This window comes from Pavona decussata, unplaced genomic scaffold, assembly GCF_977016875.1.
Source record: "Pavona decussata unplaced genomic scaffold, jaPavDecu1.1 SCAFFOLD_219, whole genome shotgun sequence".
NCBI classification, from domain to species: domain Eukaryota; kingdom Metazoa; phylum Cnidaria; class Anthozoa; order Scleractinia; family Agariciidae; genus Pavona; species Pavona decussata.
In genome coordinates this window covers 992,274-1,010,235 of record NW_028145624.1, presented here as the reverse complement: position 1 = coordinate 1,010,235, position 17,962 = coordinate 992,274, and the positions used below count along the sequence as shown (strand labels likewise).

Below are 17,962 nucleotides of genomic sequence, written 5' to 3'. Positions count from 1 at the left end.
TTCGGGAAAACGGCAATAAAAATTGTAAGAATGAAATGAGGTAAAACGAGTCCAAGACTAGCGGTACCTCCAAGACTACAGGTCGTTTGACCACGAGCCATTCTTCCGTCATTATATCGTTTTAGCCCGTGCGCATGTTCAAACCTCAAAACGTACCACATGGAAGACAAAATGACTACGTTGTCATATATATACATGGCTGAATCTCAGTTTAAGTCAGTAAGGTGGAACTGAGGTGCCTACGAAAGGGATCTGTCTCACATGGTCTAGGGGCCGACTTTTCTCTCCCTCACTGTCTTGTCGGGGACAAGGTATCGGAAAGCAGCGCGGAACCATCTCCAGCTGGCATAAGCGAACCGCGGGCCGAAATCTCGTGGTGCATCGTCATGGTACAACGCTCCGGCACAGCGTCCAGAGGTACCGCTGTCGGCTGTATTTATCTCTCTTTTTCAGCCATTTTGATATTAAGGCTGGCAAGTCGCCCGAAGACATCGTAGGGAAAGAAGCGTTTCATTTATGTCCCTTGTCAAATTGTCGACGGGTATTGTGTAGTATTCATAGCCTTTAAGCCAATTCTCCAAATTAAACACGTTCCCTTGAAAATATAACATCGATAAATACATTTACACGCAGGGAGGATTACAGAGCCGTTGTCTGAGAAAACCGGGCAGGCGTCACGGATGGGGGTCGGCCGATTTCCTTCATTTTTTAGCTGTTTTCTAGTTTCGGTCAGTGATGTTGAAAGGCAATATTTTTATATTCAAACACCTTACAGTTTTCGAGATCCGACCACCCCCTCAAAAATCGGCCGTTACGGACGAGAAATCCGGTAAAATTCAAATGCTTAACTTCGGTAACGCGTTGACAAATTACTCGCTACTCAAATTCTACCAACTTCGAGAATCTCTTATTTGGATAGTTTTTCTCTGATTCTAAGTCATCTCAAACTTTCTCGACGCGTTTATTACCCCAAGAGAGAAAAACTGATTTGCACGTAATAAAATTCAAAAGATAAACATGTGTGTTTATTGACTTTTCGTAAGATCGTTTTCTCAAAAAGGCGGCCGTTTATGGTGAAAGAAAATAGTTGTAAGAAATCATTATCATCCCCTTAACACGAATAACGAAACTGAAGTTTGGGATCTACAAAATCAGAAGCGCTTTCAACCTTGATTTCAGGTGCATCTCATGCGTAATATTGAACAAAATAACATGTCACGCACATTGTCACGCACTTTTTGTTGACAAAAATTTTGTCAAATTTTAATTTAAGCTGTGGCTCTCTCTCTGACAATTTGATCGGGTGCCGAAATAAGAGCCTCAATTTGTATTTAGAACCCTAAACTGGTCAATTAGTTCCCTTCTCCAATACATGTATATTTAATTTCTGATTTTTGGGATGTTTATATTCGATTCGTGTCGCTTTTGAAGTGTTGCTGGAACTCAGCTCGCTTTGAAGCGTGACAATCTCACGAGAGAAACACAGTGTACAGCTTTCTCAAACGTTAATTTTTTCCAGAGTTTCTGAGAGTCATAAAAATTCTTGGTCTGACAGTGATTAAACCTTTAATGAAAGCGCTTAGTCCATCTAATTTTTTTGGGTCTAAATGGAACTGAGTATCTGAAATAATATTTCATTATATTATTCATTTTAAATATTCTTTTTTTTTTTTTAATACGTAGCAACGCACTATATCAAACAAATGGCTCAACAATCAACGAAGGAAATGTTCTGTATTAGTTTAGCTGATATTGATGCCTCAACTTATCTGTTAACATTTTTTAAATTTGAAATTTGCCTACAAATTTCGGAAAATAGTTCGACAAACATTTTTCTCGTCGGAATTCAGTCATCATTAAAAACTGCGGGAAAATGTAATTGTCAATATTTTCAAATTGCGCACTTTCACCGCACCAAGAGAAAATAGAAGTTCACGATCTCCAGAATGAGCTGTTCGTTTTCAGTAAAACGCAAATTAACCCTGTGGTCCAGTTCCGGAACAAAATAATCCCACGATCGTCTCAGTGAAATCTTGGAATCATGATTTACACAGCCATCTTTCCTCGCTTGTTATAAGTGGAAGAACGCGAGATCATCAAACTGTATTTGCTTGTGAACCGACCAGTTCCAGTTGGAGCGGGTAAGAAAAAGTCATTCTTACTTTTCCGACATGAGAAAGGTTTGAGTGGCCAGTCTTCAGTTAACTTTTTCTTTCCTCCATAAACAATTCCAACGAGAGAGCCGCAATGTTGATAGCCTTGCAAAACATGACGATTTTTTAAGGTATTTGTAAGCCTTATCACATCGATCAATTAGTACTTAGGAAAGGAAATAAAATTCTCCAGGTAAATATCCTTTGTTTCTTACTGATCTGGCGGAAGTCTTTTCAGTTGGAAGTGTTTTTTTGGGTAAGGTTTTTTTCTTCTTATTCCAGGTTATTACATATAGAAATCGTGTCACCGTTTTCTGTAAAAGTAGCTTAAGAAATAGAAGGAAAACATGTCGACTTTTAGAGCTTCGTGTACAAATATGAAAAACTATGCCTGATTTCTGTAAAATGTTACCAAATGTTACCCCGCACAATCCTTGTCGTGTAAGGGGAGGGGGGGGGGGGGACCCTGTGTCTCTAAGGGAGCGGGTTTTTGACGACGGCACCACCTACAATATATGATGATTTTTGAAGTTTATGACCATGCGGCAAAAGTAGATCTCAGTAGCAACATTTATTGGTATTCATAAAGAAAATGGGGGTATAAGTAACAGCGGAGTTTTCAGAGATAATTCAATATATTACGTTGTGTCAGCTTTGCAGTAGTCTTTGGACTTCCCATCGTCTATTTTTTAAGTTTGGCTGATTAGATCTCCTGTGAGATCCAACGTACAAGCAAGCAGGATCTTCGTTCACGGCTTTGCAGTTTTTAAAGTTATAATTCAGTAGCATTAATTCTAAAAAGATTTATAGTACATATCAATGCACGGCATCTTTTTTTTTCTTTTTCTAATTGGAGCTAAATCATCTAAGAAGAACGCGCGGTTACCCCCATTTTTTTGATTCTATTATCCCTGCCGGACATTTGCTTTTCCTGGGATGTCATAAACCGCACAAAAAATACCTGTGCCTTTTCACGTTTCACATAAAATAGCGTGAACCTTTTGACTTTAGCTTTTTTTGCGACTCACTATGGTCAGTTCATGAAGAAAAGTGCGGTAACAGTGGCAGATCCAGGGGGAGGTTCCATGGGGTCCGGACCCCCCCGTAAGACCAGGGTTTTTTTTTGTTTTTGTTTTGTTTTTGTATTTTTATTTATTTATTTATTTTTGTTCTTTTACTACTTGTTAGACACTAAAATTCTTGCATCGCAAGATATCATAGCACATCACTATTCAATTAGTTGACTTTTTTTTTTTTTTTTTTTAATTCATTTTGCCATAAAACTAAATTCTAGTGCTCTACAGTGCTCTACTCGCTTTCTTTCGACCGGTTCCATCTGCCGTGGCGAAGCATGACAGTCTTCGTAATTTAGCAGAAAAGTAGCCTGCAGAACAGGCGTATCAGTGTTTTTTGCGTTTCTTTCCGGCGAGCAGAGGCAGGCACGAGGCGAGCGCGAAGCGTGAGTGACGCGCAACGGGAGTGGCTCTCTCTTGCGCTCTGTGCTTGCCTCCGCTCCCCTGAAAAATGCAAAAAAAAAAAAAGCTGTTTGTTCTGTAGGCTAGCGGTGAGCTATAATTTGGCAACACGACTTACCTTCACCGTCCACACTTCTTTCTGGGTTAAAGGAAAGGCAATACTTTTGGAAACATCGCACGCCAAATCTACCACTACCGGGAAATCTTATGGAGTGTGTAAAATATGCTGACAGGGGGGACTTGGTGGTGTAGGGGATAGGTAATTTACCATAAAAACGTTTCAAAAGTTCGGACACCCCCCCCCCCCCCCCTCTATCCAAGATTCCTGGATCCGCCCGTGGGTACGGAGTGAGTTATGAACGATTTTTCAACATGAAATTTAATTTACCCACTTGTTTTCAACAACATAGAAAGAAATATAGGAAGAAATACTTACGTAGTTCTCACGTAGACGGCAAACGCGAAATAGCCTGTTTTCACGTAGAAACAGCGGCCGGCAAGCGGCAAAAAATGGCGGGAAAATCGTGGTCACGTGTTTATGTTTTGCCGTTCGCGTTTCACGTTTACGCGATGCTAACTCTCTAATATTTGCGCAAGCACCTTTGAGACTACGAAATTGTTTTTAAAAATTTACCAGAACACAATTAGCTGTGGTTGGTTAGTGTTCGGTGACATTGATGTCACCATGGAAACCAAGTTTTGACAACCCGTTTTTCAAGAGAAAGGAAAACTCCTATTTTTAGCTGAAGAAAAATTACCTTTGTCACAGTAACATTTATGTTTGTAGTTCATATTTAATACTGTTGTTTTAGTGCCAGTCTGACGTATTGTACGGTGGCTGGACTCCCGACGGTGGACAGAAAGCGGTAAATTTAGCCCTCCCCCCATCCCATCCGTACTCCCTCTTCACTCTTGCCTTAAATGTCGAATTTGCCTATTTATTAAAGTTTCCAGAAACGTTAAAACAAAATTACGTAATGAAGAATTCAGAATTGTAGTGTAAGTTTTTATATCAAAACTTGAAGAATTTGTGGCTAAAGTGTGCGTGACAATGTGCGTGACATGTTATTTTTGTCCAATATTACGCATGAAATGCACCTGAAATCAAGGTTGAAAGCGCTTCTGATTTTGTAGATCCCAAACTTCAGTTTCGTTATTCGTGTTAAGGGGATGATAATGATTTCTTACAACTATTTTCTTTCACCATAAACGGCCGCCTTTTTGAGAAAACGATCTTACGAAAAGTCAACAAATACACATGTTTATCTTTTGAATTTTATTACGTGCAAATCATTTTTCCTCTCTTGAGGTAATAAACGCGTCGAGAAAGTTAGAGATGACTTAGAATCAGAGAAAAACTATCCAAATAAGAGATTCTCGAAGTTGGTAGAATTTGAGTAGCGAGTAATTTGTCAACGCGTTACCGAAGTTAAGCATTTGAATTTTACCGGATTTCTCTTCCGTAACGGCCGATTTTTGGGGGGGTGGTCGGATCTCGAAAACTGTAAGGTGTTTGAATATAAAAATATTGCCTTTCAACATCACTGACCGAAACTAGAAAACAGCTAAAAAATGAAGGAAATCGGCCGACCCCCATCCGTGACGCCTGCCCGGTTTTCTCAGACAACGGCTCTACAACCCTTAAATGTCCAAAATCAAGGGCCTGTTTCACAGGAAATTCCTCCGCGAATCTGGAGAGATTTTCGGAAAAATGTCAGGGTAATATGAACTAATTACGGCACAGCGGGATATTAAAACTCGGGATATTCGAAATCTTTTCCCTGAATGTCACCGAAAAATTGGGACTAGAGGATATTCCAAATTTCCAGAAGAGGGTAATTTTATTGGACAAAAATGCCTGGAGAGGCCCATGTGTATTTTACGGCCTTTTCGAGTGGAAGAAAAGCGCTGGTCATGTTCTGTGTAAAATAGTTTCACATACAAGAGCGGAGCCGCCGTTATTTCCTGGCGCGTTACTTGCCTTCAAATTTCATTGGCAAACACGGTGTTAGAGCGAAAAGTCAAATACAATTTTTAAAAGGCCTGACAGGGGTCCTGACAGGCAGGAAAAACAAATGAGACATCCAGTTAACCGTCTAATGTATTCAGTTCCCAGCCAGCTCTATTCCAACCTACAGAGCGGAAATTTTGTTCTATTTAACTGTCGGAATACTATAGCTGATTTGCTGAGCGCATTTCAAATGGTGAAGATACTATAGAAGACTTAGCCCGATGAAATAATACACGCGAGCTTGGTTAAATTATCTTTCATCTGGTCATTTCTTTAAAGCAGTCGTTTTTAAAAGGCTTTGCTTATATTTGAGAAGTAAATTTCTTTTTGCTATTTATTTACTCACTCACCTACTGGCGCTGCTGATGTAGCGAAGGTATTTTTGTCGTTTTGCGACACATTTCTGTCTTGTGCATGTCGGTCTGTTTGACATAAAATATGAGCAACAATTTAAATATGGTTTTATTAATTTACAGAAAATGCCTTCTTTTGCTACTGCGCATAAGTTCTGCGCATCTAAGGATGGTCCGAGAAACTAATTTCTTGGGAGATTGTAAAGTTTCAATTTGTTAATAATAATAATAATAATAATAATAATAATAATAATAATAATAATAACAATAATAATAATAATAATAATAATAATAATAATAACCGTTTATTCACAAATTCATAGTTAAAAAATAAATGCCATACATTACTATACATTTTAAAGCTGTTCAGAATTATTGTTACTTAAGGACAGTGCTTACTAATACAGAAGTATTTTTGCGCAGTTTATTACTATGCCGACAAAGCAGATCTTAGCAAGGACTATTGAAATCCAAAAAGAAACCTGGGGGTAACCATGCATTTTTTTTAGACATAATTATGAAACAATAATTCTACAAAGTGCTAAAATACAAAGCAATGTATGGCCTTTTTTTATCAAATTGAAGCTTTATTATCTTCGAAAAATACAAGGTTACCCCTCAATTTTTTTTTGGATACCAAGAGCACTTGCTTAGTTCTACTTTCTCCGCATAGTTTTAAGCCACCCAAAAATATTCCTGTATTAGTAGACACCACCAATGGAAGACCCAAGTATCTCGAGATGCGCAGAACGTATGCGCAGCAACAAAAGGCAACGTCCTAATTTAACACTGAAAAAGCTTCAGTGACCAACCATTTTCTTTTTGGATTTCAATAGCCTTTGGTAAGATCTGCTTTTCTTGCATAGTCAGAAACAATCTCGTGCCCAGAGTCCTCAAGTCCGGCACCACTCTCCAGAGTCCTCAGGCTCTTTGGTCAGCAGTTGGTTACCAGGACAGACTCTGGGGAACTGGAATCTGGGTACCAGATTGAGTCGTAAACTGTGGAAAATTTCCTTTCTATAAGGGAGCACTGACAGTAGAGGACAGCGGACGGACACTATAGCCCATAATAGACTTGAAAAACCGAAAACTTGCTATGACAGAAAACCTCGCACGTCGGGTGAAAGTAAATGAGAAATATTTGAAACATTATGTTTGGGGCTGAGAATATAGAATCAGCTGTGAGGACCAAAGGTTTAAAAGATTAAGACTATTTCAGAGGGGAGTTCTATATATACACAACTGAGTTAAGGTTACCGTATACCTTTAGAGGTGTCTCGCGTCCAAGCGATGTACAGCGTCCGGTTTAAACTGTAGATACCTGAACCCCTATATCAAATTAAAGCTTATAGAGCTAGCTATCACACTATACCAAGAGTTTTGAAATAAATGAGTTGTCGAATTTTAAGCGCTGTTTTCTCGAATCAATTTTTCACTTGAAGGGGACACTTTAAAAAGCTGAAACTCAAAGGGAATTTGTTTGTTTGCCTTCAAATTTGGACAGTAGCTAGATTAACATAGAAACAAAAAACATGTATCTACGAATTTTTTCTTTCTAAATATTTTTTTCTCCCAGACCGATTTTTGTACGATCACTCCACATTTTTTTTAACCCTATTTAGAAAATGTTCTGTAACTTTTCACGGCAATTGAAAATGGCAAAACCCAGACACACTTTTTTAGCGTTTTGGGTCCGGAAACTGAGGAGCAAATTAAATTAGCGAAAAACAAAATTCGCTTTGCAAAAGGTGATTCGGACCCTCGCATTTAGAGGTCGTGAAAAATAAGGCAATTCACTTTATTTCAAAATTCTTGATATAGTTTGATAGCCAGCTCTATAAGCTTTAATTTGATATAGGGGTTAATATATCTACAGCCGGACGCGCTACATCGCTTGGACGCAAGACACCTCTAAAGGTATACGGTAACCTTAAGCAGCCTGAGAAAGCATCTGCAAAAAGAAAATGAGCTTGTGCTCGGTACCATCATCGCCCTTCGTCAATTCAAGTTAGGGTACACGGAGCACCAAGACCTGTTCTAAGCAACAACCTCTAAGCGGCCATGATGGATGGATGCTTCCTACAATTCAGTTTAGTGGTTGTTAAAACAAGAAGTTTGACTATATTATTACCACCTACCACGAATGATGATGAAAGCTTGCTCGACTGCGTACCCCACAGCATTTCCCACAATGCAACTGTATTTTCCTTCATCTTTCTTGGTAACATTGACCAGAGTCAACGCGGGCTCGTGGAATAATTTTTTAAATATTATATTGCAGGTAAGAATTCGTTAAATTGTAATTAACATCTGTTTACTCATTTATTTGTTGATTTTCTCACCTGACCAATCGCGAACAACGATGAAGGCCTGCTCTACAACGTAACCGACGGCATTTCCCACAATACAAGTGTACTTTCCTTCATCTTTCTTGGTAACATTGACCAGAGTCAACTTAGCTCCATGGAAATTAAACTTGTTGCCATGTCTTGTAGGCACAACCAGATACTGGTTGTCCTTTTGTTCAACTTGTTTTATAACTTCATAGGTATAGTGAGGGTGCTGTATATACGAATTGTTACTATTGTTGTTGGAAGGAGACGAAAACCATCGCAGCCACTGGAAATGGGGCATGGAATCACTTAATGCTCTACACAATAAAGTTGCGTTTTCACCCACGAACAATGTAACATTTTTCATCGGCAAGACCACTGGCTTTGCACGAACTCGTTCTGAAAGAGGAAGGAAGACAGGAGGAGTTTTCTGAATCCATCGTTCTTCCTTCCCCCTCCTCGCTCACATTCACTGTTATCCTGAGAACATGCGCTCTTAGTTGTCTCGCGAAGCCGCGAGTTACGAGCCGGAGAGCGAACCGAGACAGGGAGGTGAGATAAGGTGAGGGTAGGGGAGGGGTCGGGAGGGGAGGGGAGGTAAGGGGAGGGGAGAGGAAGGAAGCAGCTAAGAGCGCACATTTGCTGGGCTAATTCACCCCCCGGGGGACGGGGAGACTCTCATATAAAAGGAGCAGGGATGCTCGTCGTCTCCCTTAGAGGTGTAAATTTCAGATTTTGGTCTCACTTAGTGCGTTCTGGGGAGAACGCCATTATATTTAGCCGTGATGGTCTCGTTTAGGGTTGCACGCGAAAAGTCTCTATATTTTTTATTTGCCTGTCTTTTGAAATGGTGTCTTTTAAGGGTCAAAGAAAGCTTGGGCCACCCCCAGATTGGTCAAAATTTCCAACGAGCATCCCCGCCCCTTTCATATGAGAGTCCTCCCCTCCGGAATTTACCCTCGATCATTTTCCAAATTTCTGTGTTCCAAGATGGCGGCTAAACACAAACATATCGCAAATGTAAAGGCTCGCCGGCTTAAAAGTCTCCGTCAGTCTGGCGACACTATCTATCTGTTATTTTATACTGCTAAGAATCTTTCAAATTCCAGCCAATATACTACCGTAATGATTCGATTTTGTGCCCTCCTTCTAACAAGCGTTCCCTTTCGGAAGTGTTTTTGGTAATAAGTGCCCCCTGTTACGTAAAAGGACCTTTCTTCCAATAAGCGTACCTATTCTGTATTTTCTGCTGACCAGAAAGCTTTATTATTTATTCAAGTGATCCTGAGGCTATCGACGTCGAATAGAGTAGTGATTTTCAAAATTCCTTCATACTAACTGAACATTCACCCTATGTTTGTTATTGTTCCTTTTCCAATTAATATATATTAAAATTTTGTTTCGCACATTCGGTTGTTCAGTTTCTCAAAAAAGAAATTAGCGCCCTTCCTTGACGTAACAAAAGTAAATAAGCGCCCCGGGCGCTAAATCGAATCATTAGGGTAATGTAGATAAAAACGTCAAGAGCTTATGAGTCATGGCCTCCTGATGACATAGAGGATATTACACGGCGGCGTGAAGATATGAATTTTATTTTTGAGTACTGGTAAAATATTACTTTTAACCCGGGAAAGTAAAATTCGTATCTTCAAGTCACCGTCTAATTTTTTTTTTTATTATATAGACAAATCTATCGCTCGTAATTTTTCATCGACTGTTAAGTTTGCATAAACAACCGTGAAAAACCGGGAAATTACGTCATCAATATCCTCACCAGTGAGGATATCCTCACTAGTGAGGATATAGAAATACACCGCTTGGGTCCCGGGTGTAGTTTGGTATGAATTTTACAAGTGGTGTATTTTCCAGTAACACACTTATCTCTATATAATAAAACGTGATATCCTGGCGCACTGAAACGACATAAAAATAAATCCTACCGTGCACGTCAACACTGCACGAATGGTTGATCCAGCCGTAGGCGTTACTAACATTACAAGTGTACTTCCCAGCATCAGACGGTACCACGTCCTTCATAACCAACACGGTCGTAAATTTACTCAGGTAGAGCCTGGAGCCTCCTTTTCTATCCTGAAACAAGGCTCTGTCCTTATACCATCTCACGGTAGGGCGGGGATTTCCTGTAGCGGAACAGTCCAGCTTTACTGTATTCCTGACAGGTACAGCGATTACATTACGCGCCTTCTTTTTTGTTGGTACAGTGAATTTCGGAGGAGCTATATAAAGAAAAAAACAAAAAACAAAGAGCAGCAGTTTTAGTAAAAAGGTGTTTTTATTACATAGACCACTTCAGGCGGCTGTTATATCGGAGGATACTGCCGAAGACTGCGGAAAGATTGTCTGAAAAATGAACTGTGAAATTTTTAGAACAGTCTTTTTAAAAGCTGATAACATCATCTAATTTACAGCAAGCTTACTTATTTTATAACCCTCTGATTCACGGGATGCTTGCAGGCAAATAAATGCAAACTAATTAGTTTGCTAGATTGTATTTAATTGTGCATGATTGGTTTACAACGACTAAGGACGTTCTCTCTTTGGTTTCTTCCCGTAAAAAGTCGGTGGACTGTTATTTAAAAATCGGACGACTGTAATTGTCCGATACTGCAGCGCCTAATCTCGTACCCAGATCTCAGTCGGTTCGGGGATTTTTTTTTCTTTTTTTCTCCAATTAAAACACTTGGGAAATTAATCGGTGGGTTATTATTGGTTTTATGAACTAAAGCCATGTTCACACTAAACTTTAATTATATTCAACTGTATTCAATATTTCAGCTTCAGGTTGTTAATTTTAACACGACACTGTTGCGCACTTCTTTTACCATCCTTCTACCATTCCTTGGGTTACTTGATCCCACGCTAGTTTGTTATTATGAATGATATTTAAATCGTTTTGCACTGCCTCTTCGCTATACGAGGCAATAAATAGATTCGTCTATGCGTACCACCACGTTATTTTTTTTTCCAGCAACGAAATGTAGTTTATTGTAACAACACAAAACTGCTTACAAAAAGAAACAATACAATGATGGCTTCACTCAGTCGCAGGAGTGCTCGATGTAAAACCATGGAGAGCGAAATTTAAATATAAATTTAAGATTCTGATAGAAAGTGTACCACAGGGGTACTCTTTCTATCTTAAATTTATATTTATATATACATATATATACATTTATACTTAGTTGAATAACAAAGAAGGTGGAAAGGTCCATTTCTTTTAAAAATATTATAATTCTTGAAAGAAATGTGATGGTATATTTCCAGCCTGGTGAATGAATGAGAATGATGATTATTCAAGAAAGTGACGCAGGCATACTCGGAAAAAAGAAATCCGAGTGCTCCTATCAGGAGTCCAACCTAAGACCTTCCGATTACTAGTTCGGATGCTCTACCACTGAGCTACAGGAGACTCGTGGGAGCTAAGGCCATTAAACTAGGTTCATGGGACAAACATCCTGCATACTGCTAGGATTTGAATGTCGAACGTTTGGTATATGAAAGAAATGTGATGGTATATTTCCAGCCTGGTGAATGAATGAGAATGATGATTATTCAAGAAAGTGCTCCCACGAGTCTCCTGTAGCTCAGTGGTAGACCATCCGAACTAGTAATCGGAAGGTCTTAGGTTCGACTCCTGATAGGAGCACTCGGATTTCTTTTTTCCGAGTATGCCTGCGTCACTTTCTTGAATAATACATCATTCTCATTCATTCACCAGGCTGGAAATATACCATCACATTTCTTTCATATACCATACGTTCGACATTCAAATCCTAGCAGTATGCAGGATGTTTGTCCCATGAACCTAGTTTAATGGCCTTAGCTCCCACGAGTCTCCTGTAGCTCAGTGGTAGAGCATCCGAACTAGTAATCGGAAGGTCTTAGGTTGGACTCCTGATAGGAGCACTCGGATTTCGTTTTTCCGAGTATGCCTGCGCCACTTTCTTGAATAATCATCATTCTCATTATAATTCTTGTTTTTAAAACTTATGAAACGTTCAATTTCATACCTCAATTTCAGTCTGACCTTAAATCTCTGTCAGTCAGGGTGCATGTGATCTCTCCTGTAGTCCCATCAATACAATTTTCCAATGATAATAAAGAAATTTACAAAGTTTAGAAGTGAAGACTATTGAGAGGAAATTATTCCAACTACTACATCTTGAAGTGATACTTGGATCTTGTCATTCATTAAAGAGAGCCAGTAACATTCGAAGTTGGACCAAAACAGCCTTGAGTGACTACATAGAAAAAGTAAATGGTGTAATGTATCGGGTACTGTCTCATAAAAACTACAGAGGTCACTCTCTATGAAACCAATTTTGTGCAATTTAACGTTAGTGAACAAAATTGAGTTTAATATTTTGTATTGAAAAGCTTTCACGTATGGTTCAAAAGCAACGCTAAAGTCTAAAGACTTGTTTCAGAAGGTCAGTAGACAAATGGAATTCACTTCTTAAATTATTAGTAGCATTCAGAAATTGTGCCTTATTACTAATTAACAAATTATAATAATCTCTTGATTTCTTTTGTTATTTTTTATTTTTAGAATTGGAGTGGGTGCTAGAGAATTCTGAGGGGTATCTAATTTAAGGTTAATTGGTATAGAATGACGAAGTCCTGCCCACATTAAAAGATTCGTTTTGCTAAATTTGCGTTTAATGCAGTTAAATGACTCTTCAATATTCAAATGAAATAACAGACCCTTAACAAAAATTATACCAGATTCGAAATCTTTTTTATAGTAAAACGGTTCATTCTCAATGCGTATCTGTTTATTTTTCCAAATTATATGACACCAATCACGTTCTGAATCAAAGGTGTTTCGAAAATGTGTCCACCAACTCAGAAGTTCATAATAGAATTGAGAAAATTTTGGATAATCTTTTAAATCATAATTGAAGTTAATGAAGAACAAACCACCGAAGCGTTCCAGAAGGTAACATAGGTAGCTTTTCCATGTTCCACCATTTTCATGGAATATTCTTTTTAGCCATGCTAATCTTAGAGATACGATCATGCTATCTGTGTCAATCATTCTTAAGCCTCCATGTTCAAAATCAGTTATTGTCGACGCTTGGGTGACTTTATCCGTACCTTTCCATAGAAATTTAAATAACAATCTGTTTAAATCTTTTACCAATTCCTTGGAGTCGGAAGTAAAGACGATACATAAACAAAGTTTGGAATTAGCAAAGATTTTATGACTGTCACTTTACTATAAATGGAAAGACCTCTGAACGACCAGATATTGAGATTTTTAATAGAATCTAATTTTTCTGTGACATTCTTTTCGTGAAGTAGCTTAATATCATACGTAAAATACACTCCATGTGCCTTTATCTTCTCATCTGGCCATTTGATTCAAAAAGTTTCGATTTGTTGTACCTAGCGGATCCAATCCACATTCCTTCTGTCTTTGTGCAATTGATCATTAAACCAGAAACACTTTGTGTTGTAGCTGAATTTTTATCCGATAAAGTCGCTGTGGTATCATCAGCATATAGCAGAACCTTTGTTTCTTCTTTTCCGATAACGATTCCCCTTTATTTCAGAATTTTGTCTAATGGCAATCGCCAATGTTTCAATAGCCAGAACAAAGAGATAAGGGGAGAGAGGATCACCTTGCCTCACACCTCGCTCAAGCTTAAAATATTCCGAGAACAAGCCATTATTCAGGGTGCAGCTTTCTATGTTTTTGTAAAATGTTTTAACCCATCTGATAAAATTGATGGCTTCCAAACATTTATAAAGGTAATTCCACTCTAATGATCTTTTCGATCTTTTCCCTTTTTTTTTCTATAAGAGTAATAACAGCTGGCTTTTGTGACACAGACATTTCACTTTTTAATGAAAGAGTCACTGATTTAAGACCAGGATTTTTTATAAAACTCAATGGGGATCCCATTATTTCCTGGCGTCTTATTATTTTAAAACCTATCTAGTAATTTGTAACACTCATCGCAAGAGTTTTTATCTGTTTCTGATAATTTAGGTATATTGCGATTATCTAGGAAGAGTGAGATTTTCTCACTGTTATTCGACGAGTTATTAATGCTCTGATATAATTCCTGGTACAAACGCTTCTGCTCACTTAAAATCCAGAGGGAATCTGTGGTCAGGAGGCCATTTATACACAATTTACGAATATGCTTTTTTACATGACTTCATTCACCAGGCTGGAGTCGAACCTAAGACCTTCCGATTACTAGTTCGGATGCTTTACCACTGAGCTACAGGAGACTCGTCGGAGCTAAGGCCATTAAACTAGGTTCATGGGACAAACATGCGATTACTAGTTCGGATGCTCTACCACTGAGCTACAGGAGACTCGTCGGAGCTAAGGCCATTAAACTAGGTTCATGGGACAAACATGTGAAGGTCTTAGGTTCGACTCCTGATAGGAGCACTCGGATTTCTTTTATCAGAGTATGCCTGCGTCACTTTCTAGAATAATACATCATTCTCATTCATTTACCAGGCTGGAAATATACCATCACATTTCTTTTATATACTACACGTTCGACATTCAAATCCTAGCAGTATGCAGGATGTTTGTCCCAGGAACCTAGTTTAATGGCCTTAGCTCCCACGAGTCTCCTGTAGCTCAGTGGTAGAGCATCCGAACTAGTAATCGGAAGGTCTTAGGTTGGACTCCTGATAGAAGCACTCGGATTTTTTTTTTCTGAGTATGCCTGCGTCACTTTCTAGAATAATACATCATTCTCATACATTGATCCTGTTTCGAGAAATTTCAGGAGTTCTATTACATAGTATTCTATTATATAGTACTAGTACAAGTGTAATCTTACTCGGCGTTGAATTCCTGTTGGCATCCGGCGTAGGACCTAGAAACGTAAACCAAAAATAACACAATTTTAATGTAACTTTCGTTTTGAAACTGTCTTTTGCCCAAGCAGGTAAACTGGTATCAAACGAACAAAACGAAATTCTACTACTAGCTCTGTCCCTTCTAGGGCATCACGCATAGAGATCAACCTGAATAACAAGAGATTTGCAGTGGCAGAACAGCTAAGGGATTTTTGGCATTTCCGGGTTCTTAACTTCGTCGTCATATATGACTCAGAATGTACATCACCTTTGGATGCATTAGAGTGGTTTTTGTTTGGAACGGGGGCAGGGATGGCGTAGTGGTGAGAGCACTCATCTCCGATCCATGTGCCCCTGGTTCAACTCTCGATATTGACACCATGTTTGGGCAACTTCCTATGTATTCTCTTTTCGAAACGATGCTATCACAACTTGCAAAGAAATCAGTTCGATATGAACTCAAAAGCTGCTGTATAAATATCTTCGAATGCCGATAATAAATTGTTCACCCCGGGATTGTAATGCAGCTCGGAGCTCCCCCACACCCGGGGCATAGAGCAGAAAGTCTTCGTAGATATCGCTGTCATCGTATATTCCCCTGTTTGAAAGTGAAAGGAAAGTTCATAAAAAGAAATAAGTAAGTAAGTAACTTTATTTAACCAGGGTAGCTCATTCAGCTACGAGGCTGGTATCCATAGGGGCCCTGGGAAATAAAGATATGACCACAATGTACAAAATTTCTTAAAGTAAAAGTTTACAGGGTGTTTCAAAAGTTCGTGGACATTTTAAAAAGTCTATACTTTATCCAGATTTCTTATATTTCTCTCCATTTTCTTGCAGATATTAACAAATCTTATTGTTTATCGATTTTCAGAACTTTTGTATGAGTCAGATAAAAATCCCCGTTGAAATAAATATTTTCCCGCCAAAAGGTGCAAATCTGTAACGTGTGTGTTTCTGTACTTTCCCGCCATTTTTGTCTGTTTTCAGTAGCAACTACATACTGTAGATTTTCCACGTCTTGGTATAATTTTTAATTATGAACCCTAAAAATGCAGTCTATTTAAGAGCACAGGCAGCAATTCTAGGATCATCTGGAGTATCTGTTCGAGAAACGGCTAAAATACTGCAAAAAAGCAAGAGCTGGGTAGCGAAGTGATATTAAAGGTTCACAAGAGTTTTACGACAAGCCAAGAAGTGGTTGACCATCAGTCCTTGACAGAACGGCGAAGAAAGTTAAAGAAAAAGCAAAGTATAAAAAGAGGAAATTCTACAAGAAAAATCAGCAAACAACTGAAGAACAAAGGTCTGCCTGGATCTGCACCAACAGTGTGGAGGTATATGTCAAGAAAAGGATGAAAACCTTTGAGACGAAAGAAGCCTCCACTTCTGAGCAACAACCAGAGGAAAGCTCGCTCAGTATTCGCTTATAAATATCATAAATTTACAGCAGATGAACGGGAAAATTCTCTTTAGCGATGAATACCTTAAAAACCTTTTTCATTTTCCGAACCCTAAAAACGATAGCGTATGGGGCTCACAGGAGAGTCAAGTTCCGCCATCGTACCAATTTAAAGGAAGCGCCAAATGGATGGTTTGGGGTGGCATGACAGGCTGCGGCCTTACTTCCCTTCATTTCATCCCGCAAGGACAGACTGTAACGGCAGAGTATTACGTCACAAAAATCCTTGAGAGAGAAGTGAAGCCTCTTTTCAGCCGAAGATCTACAACAGAAGAGCCTGTAAAACGAAAGCTTTTCACAAACAATAGCAGTGCGACCCTCGTTCAAGATGGCGCACCAGCTCATACGGCGAAAGCAACACAGCAGTGGTGCAAGAGAAACCTCCCGAATTTTATCCAAAAAGATGAGTGGCCAGCAAATTCACCTGACCTTAACCACATTGAAAACCTATGGAGCATCATCGACGAAGCTGCATACAGAGATCCGATCCCTAAGACGATGGGAGAACTAGAATCAAGGTTACCGCACGCCTGGCAAAACATACCGCTAGCAAGCCTAAGGGAGCTAGCTCGTTCCATGCCGCAACGGCTCAAAAACGTCATACAGAACAATGGGGGGCACTCTGGATATTGATGTTTCAACAGTGGTCAAAGGAAACAATGTACATAAAACTGGAAAACCTTCATTCATATCGGATTTCTAAAACTATCATTTATTTGATATTAAAATAAAGTGTCCACGAACTTTTGAAACACCCTGTAGAGCCGGCGGAATACAAAGCAATCAAACGACAGAGAAACGAATTCAATATTTTCTTAGGTTTATTCATAACTCCGCTGGCCACATTGTGAGCGAACCGCTTTACAACTTGTGAGAAGGTCGCTCCTTAGGTCCCAGACCTTTGGTCCCCAGAAAAATCAAGGCAAACGTAAACTTACTTTCTATGTAGTCTGTTTACTTACTTTCAACAAAAAGATGAATAGAAAAAACGTTCTTTCCGCCGCAATTATTCTCAGCAACGCACGTGTAGAGACCCCCGTCGCCTTTTGTCGTCCTCTTTATCTTTAGGAATCTGTTAGCCTTGACCCTCATTCGCGTGGAGCTGCTTGTTCGGAGTGTTATATTGTTCTTTTGCCAATAAACGGAAAGTTTGTGCTTTAATCCTTTGTCTGTAACCTGGCAAAAAAGTGTTGCGTCCGCTCCCTCAACGACATTAACAATCACTGTTTCGTTCCTCTGATTGCGAATTTCAGGAACTGAAAAATAACAAAACAAATTATCCGTAGGCGAGGCGATAGATTTTTTCTGCAAGCAATTAAACCT

General features: G+C 39.1%; 1 protein-coding gene across 3 annotated transcripts in view; it reads right to left on the bottom strand.

The window, feature by feature from the left end:
• The window catches only part of LOC146459413 (fibroblast growth factor receptor 2-like), a 38,579-nt gene that overhangs the window by 17,348 nt on the left and 3,269 nt on the right, over positions 1–17,962 (bottom strand). For 2 of the 3 annotated variants that reach the window (XM_085089620.1, XM_085089619.1), the window contains exons 2-5: positions 17,602–17,895; positions 15,159–15,194; positions 10,266–10,562; positions 8,335–8,724 (exon numbers count right to left, since the gene is read on the bottom strand). In XM_085089620.1, the coding sequence (XP_084945746.1) occupies positions 8,335–8,724; positions 10,266–10,562; positions 15,159–15,194; positions 17,602–17,895 (1,017 nt within the window). Of the gene's footprint in view, positions 1–5,933; positions 6,062–8,334; positions 8,725–10,265; positions 10,563–15,158; positions 15,195–17,601; positions 17,896–17,962 lie in introns of those variants that run through there. The other variant, XM_085089621.1, reaches the window with a different exon arrangement.